Source organism: Neltuma alba, unplaced genomic scaffold (assembly GCF_004799145.2).
Source record: "Neltuma alba isolate B1F8T4 unplaced genomic scaffold, ASM479914v2 tig00013689_pilon, whole genome shotgun sequence".
In the NCBI taxonomy this organism is placed as follows: Eukaryota; Viridiplantae; Streptophyta; class Magnoliopsida; order Fabales; family Fabaceae; genus Neltuma; species Neltuma alba.
The window spans coordinates 48,193-54,393 of record NW_021637854.1 but is presented as its reverse complement, the minus strand read 5'-3'; the positions used below and the strand labels follow the sequence as shown (position 1 = coordinate 54,393).

At 35.5% G+C, this 6,201-nt stretch overlaps 1 protein-coding gene across 1 annotated transcript; it reads left to right on the top strand.

The window, feature by feature from the left end:
* Positions 1-360: 360 nt before the first annotated feature.
* LOC114738802 (putative methylesterase 11, chloroplastic) lies at positions 361-5,327 on the top strand. The gene is made up of 5 exons (XM_028926863.1): positions 361-825; positions 2,014-2,250; positions 2,881-3,024; positions 3,693-3,824; positions 4,513-5,327. The coding sequence occupies exons 1-5, from the start codon at positions 475-477 to the stop codon at positions 4,762-4,764; spliced, it is 1,116 nt and encodes a 371-aa protein (XP_028782696.1). The 5' UTR covers positions 361-474; the 3' UTR covers positions 4,765-5,327.
* The last annotated feature ends 874 nt before the right edge of the window (positions 5,328-6,201 follow it).

Below are 6,201 nucleotides of genomic sequence, written 5' to 3'. Positions count from 1 at the left end.
TTGAAATTGATAGTGGCACGGATAGATGACAGCAGAGACATCTTTATAAAATCAAAAAAATCAAACTAAAATTTTATATTAAGTTAGGAGGTGTTTGCTTTATCTTCTCATAGCACTTTCATGTAAATTAGACGAAATTCTTTTTATGAATGTACCTCTTGGTTAAAGTATAATTTTGTAAAAATAAAAGACAAATAATAATTTCCTTTATTTGATAAAGGACAACGAAGAGAAGAAAAATTATAATAATTTCCCCATACACGCATTTCCGCTTTTCAGTTTTCTTTCAGTCCATGACGTTTCGCGTTCGTATAAAGTGGTATATGTAGCTTCCCTCGCCTTTCGTCTCTGTCATCTCTCTCTCAAGTCTCAACCTTTCCTCTTCAGTTCCCTCATCACATTTGAACTTTGCTTCCTTTCCCTTCTTCCTCATCGATTCTTCATCTCTTTCTCTGTTTGCATGCTTCGCGAGTAATGGGAAATCTCTGTGCCCTCCTCTCGAAAGAACCTGCCAAGAAGAAGCCCACAAGGCGTCTATCTCACGCGCCGTCGCATTCGAATTTCAGCAAACGATGGGCCGGAATGCGTTCGTCGCGTAAGGAGAAGCTTGAGCTTGATGATGCTCTGATTCATGAGCAAGCTTTGGCTGCTGCTATCCTCTTCAAGCAGCATCAGCAGAATGGTACTCTGCCCTCCTTTGATCGCTCCGCCTCTCTACGATATCCAAATGCTGGCTCCAAGAAGGTTACGTTGCCACGGAGTTCGAGTTCGAGGGCTCGGTCCCTTACTGACCCTTTGCTACAGCCTCATCAACTTGCTCATCAGGTTTGTTTTCATCTGTTTTGGATTTCAAATTGGTGAATTAATTGAGGAATTGGGTTATGGAGTGAAGGATGGGTTTTATTTTGGCATTCGTATTCGGCTTTTTATTGTTTACGAGAAAATTGGATCATTTTTCAAATTTTGAAAGACAATTAGTTGATGATTTTGGAAAATGAGATGAGATGGTTGGTTCTTGACAGAGTATAAGAAGGAATTGTGTGATGATTGCTTTCTTATGATCGATTTTCTTCCCCGATTGAACTTATATAAGAGGAGAGTGTATCGGGGTTGTACTTTTTAGATTTGCATATGTTACTAATTAGAATTAATCAGTGCGCTGCTGTAAAAGGCTCGTTTTCGCATATTTTGCTTAGTAGCGTGATGCTGTAGATACTTGAATTACTGTTGTCTTAAAGTTTATAAGCGAATCTTGAAGAACTGAAGGTAATGCAATATGGAAGGGCAGTTTAAGTTTGTGTATGCGTATTGATTGTATATTACAAGGCTCACCTTCTGAAGTAATTTTTACTAAAAGTTAGGTGTGGCTTTGAAGGTAATCTTGTTTTGCCTCTTTCTTCTTACACGAAAAATTACAGGTTCCTAAAATGACATTGAAAAAGAGATGAATTCAATACTGTGGGACTTTTTTCCGTTTTTTTATTTAATTCAATAAAACAAATTAAAATTTTCCAAGAGCTTTCCTGATTCTGGCGTGGATGTAAATGTGTTACCTAAATCTCATCGATTTTTTTGGGGGGTAACTTTGGTTATCTCTGGAAGTAAGAGGGTCCTGCTGAAAGTTACTTCTTTAGTTTTTATTAGGATTGACTTGCCTTTCACCGTGTGAATGTGTCTGCAAGTGTAAACACCTACCCTTGTCTTCATGTAGGCAAACCTACTAAATGATAATTTGTTCGTGTGCAGTCCTTTGTTAATTATTTATTTCTAATTATTACTACCATTTGATCAATGTTTCCATGGTATAAAGTTAATTTAAAGATTTCCATTTGATTATAACATAAATTCTTTGAGATTACCTTAACTGGTCATCTTCTTGTAGAAGTTGACAGGCAAATGGCCAAACATTAATTACTTTTTGGTTCAAATATAATAACTCTTTAGATTACCCTGTTCTTTACTATTTTCGTTTTTTAGGTTCTTTGAGCTTATACAGTGTCTTTTAACTAGCAGGAAATCAAGCTTGATGATCTTGAGACCAATCATTTTGTCCTTGTCCATGGAGGTGGCTTCGGTGCTTGGTGCTGGTACAAAACTATAGCACTTCTAGAAGAAGGTGGTTTTAAAGTGACTGCCATTGACTTAACTGGTTCTGGAGTTCATTCATATGATACAAACAAGATTACATGTCTATCACAATACGTGAAACCACTTACTGATTTTCTCGAAAATCTTGCTGAAGGAGAGAAGGTGTTTATCTTATTACTTTCCTATTTTTATTGCTGATAATTTGTTCTATGTTTAGCATATCTTTTCATGGGCCATTATCAAGTCTGTTAGCACCTATGGAATTTATCAAATGTGGCCATCAATGGTTGTTGCCAAGCACTTGTCGTGGTTAAGGGATTTGCTCATATTTCCCCCGTCCCAAGTTTCTAACATGATCCCCAACCCTGTGTTCATGTCTTCATAACTACTCTTTGTAATTATAAGAGTTTAAGTTTATGGTTCTGAAAAGGATTTCATGTTGTGTTAACTGCGGTTTTGGCTACCTCAAACCTGATTATTCTGCCAAATTATTGTTAATTTCTTGTTGCATCAGTTTGAGGTGTTTTCTCTATGTTACTATGGGCTTGCAGCATGAACTTAACGATTGTGCTTATGTTTAAGAACTGGCTCCAGATTCACATTTATTTCATTTAAATTGCTGCTAGAAATCCAGCCAAGAAAGTAAATGTCTTTCTTACACTCTTGGGTTGACATTATGTTGTTATTGGCTTATTGGGCACAGTATTTAGTGATGTTATATCTGGTGTTAGAATCCAGTTTTGAGACAGACCTCCTCTGTTAGTTCCTTACTTTCTTTTGGTTTTGACGCAGGTGATCTTGGTTGGGCATGATATTGGTGGGTCATGCATATCATATGCAATGGAGTTGTTTCCTCTTAAGATCTCCAAAGCAGTTTTTCTTGCTGCAGCAATTCCGACTAGTGGACAAAGTACTTTTGATGCCATCTCTCAACAGGTTTTCAGTTTCTTCTGTTTATGTTATGATCAAGAATGATATAGTCTTATCCGTGATATGACCTCATATCTTAGCATCTCTGATTAAAAAAGGAAAAAAAAAACATACGGACCATGAAAGAGAAAAAAGAAATCAGAATTGGAAGGTGGGGTTGGGAGTAAAGGGGATTGGTTCTTGTGGTCGCCTTTTTATGATTCTGATTGAATCCGTCCCAAAGCAATACAGTTTGTTAATTCATTTGTTTAAAGCTTTTTAACTGGCTTCCAACATCAATGAATTAAATTTGATTTGTTATATGACAGATTCTATAAAGTGATTTTGATAATAGATTCTGCAATTCTTAAAATCAAAATGCGCCTGTTTGAAGATGAAACCTTTTTGCCTGAGCCACTCCTGCTCCATTTTTCGAATTTATGAACCTTCTGCCTTTATAATTCTAAGCCGAATTATGTGAACATATGAACATGAAATTTCCAGAAACCCCTTTATTGTCTCCGTACGCATCTCTTAGGAAAGAATGTAAAGTAAATTCACAGCACTGCGGAGTAAAGACAGAGTTTCATGGCGGATAATTTTTTCCTTCTCTTAGACATAGCAGTAAGCATTATCCATAAACAGAGTTCTTTAATTATCTTCTGAGTATGTTTGATTGTAGCGTTCTATTGCAGGCAGGATCAAATGATCTCATGCGACAGGCTCAGATTTTTCTGTATGCAAATGGGAGTGATCACCCTCCTACTTCTATAGATCTAGACAAGTCATTATTGAAAGATTTGTTATTCCATCGAAGTCCAGCCAAGGTAAGTCAGATACTATTGAAATAAAATATCTTCTGTTTTTCTTTGTTGTAATGATTTTGATATAAATGAAAATGAATCATCGGGACCTCAGCCTTATATAACATTGAAAATCGCAGCACATGAAATGAAAATATGTCAGACAGCAAGTGGAAAAGTGCAATTAGCTGAATTATAAGCAACTGGATTAGCTACACATCTATAAACCTAAAATTGATTGTTTGATAGGTGATGGGAACCTAAGTGGGGCTTAGACATGCCATACCGTCGAAGTCCCCGTTAGAAGGTCATAGATCTTGGGCTAGCGAGCAAGCATATTTTGAACTATGCCTCTGAGCACTTACCTTCATGTTTTGCGTGTTAGTTTAGTAACAGTGTTGCATATGAATTTCTGCTGCTAGGGGAAGTAGGAATAATTGTTCCAAACCATTTCTATAAATCAAGCCACACCTCAAACCTGAAATGCAAAATTGGAAAAATCAAAGAAAAAATTGTGGAGAAACTATACATGGTGTTTTCACCGGTTTTTCACCATTTTCAGAGGAGAAGCCGGTCCATACTTTCCAGTCTAGCTTGTTGGGTTCTTAATTTCTTATAATGTTGCCATGACAATGCAGAGAATATCTTGTGATGGACTTATAATGTAACTTGTAATGTTATGTGTGCGCCTTTTTTCCCCCTCTTTATACAGGATGTTGCATTAGCATCTGTCTCAATGAGGCCAATACCATTCGCGCCTGTTTTGGAGAAGCTTTCACTTTCTGACCCAAAATATGGATCTGTAAGGCGGTTCTACATAGAGACACCCGACGACAATGCCATACCGATTACACTTCAGAAGAGCATGATAAATGCAAATTCCCCTGAAAAGGTCTTGCGCTTGAAAGGTTCTGATCATGCCCCTTCTTCTCAAAGCCTCAAGCCTTGCACAACTTACTGGTAGAGATATCACAGATCAGGTGAGAGAACATTTTACCCTTATGTTGCCTCTGGAGGCCATCACATCAGCCAGCAAAAGCTCTTCTGATATTGATGAATGAGAAATGCAGCAGTTATCGTTCCTTGATGAAGCCGCATCATCAGAAAGTGAATTGTGGGTTATATAACTAGTGTATGCGTGCAAGTTGCACATTTTTTCCCCTTTTTTCCTTTATTGATTTTTAAGTCGGGAAAAATTGCTAGCAAAGCCGGTTTTAGCTGGTAATATTTGTGACAAATAACCCTTTTTGCCCCAAGTATTACTGGTTAAAAGTCTTACGGTTTGTGTTTGTGGTGTAAGTTACAAGTTATATCTATAGTTGAATAATCAAAAGCTTGTAACTCGCCCACTAATAAGCAAATCCCATAGTAAAGTGTTATGATTAGTTATGCAGAGGCCCTTGTATATGAGGACGGAGAGATTGCTGGGAATAGGAACGTCAAATGTTTCTACATTCTTTTGATGTTCCAAATAATACTGCCGATATCGGAATATGTAATTTTTGGGTTCTTTCCTTTTTGATCTCCTCATTTGTGGGTGATTTTTTGTCATATTTTGGAATATTCTTCTCTTCCAAGTATTTTTCACCATTCCCAAAATTAGTTAAACTTTTGGGATAGTTACAGTACCGTTATACACAAGCAATTAATCACTAAAAAGGTCCCATAACGAGTAGCATGACAATGACAAAACAAGTAATGATGCCTTAAGGCTGAGCAAGGTACCAAATTGGGCACTAAGGGTGTGTTTGGATGACTTCAAACCGTGGTTTGGAAAAGTGATTCTGGAGAATAGATTCTGTGGAGAATAGATTCTGAGAAAAAGTGATTCTAAGAAGTGAGAGTGTTTGGATAGTTATTACCAGAAGTGCTTTTGACATGTGGAAATGACCAAAAAGGGTATAAGTTAATATGATAATTATATAAGGGATAGATTTTATGATTTATTTTGATTTGAAGAAATAAAATTGTTAATGAAATAATTTTTACTAACATAATTAATAATATATAAGATAATATAATTAATACATAATTAATATGTGTACATATATTTATAAAACATAATATTAAATATGTTTATAGAAAAATGATTTTTTTTAGAACAGAAAAATATTAATTTTGTTTAAAGATTGTAAACGTGAAATCCCATAACAGTTTTTCATAACTACTTTTTGTAATAACATACTACATGTATAATAACCTCTGATGTTTAATACAATTAATTAATTAATTGTCACCACACATATATATTCATAAAATATAAGAGTGAAAAATATTTTTAGAGAAGATGAATTATTTTGTTGCAAAATAGAATAAACACGTCTTAAAATAATTTATTAATTATTCAAGTAAGTAATAATTAGCTTGAGAATATAAGGCATAATATTAATAAGAGAAATAT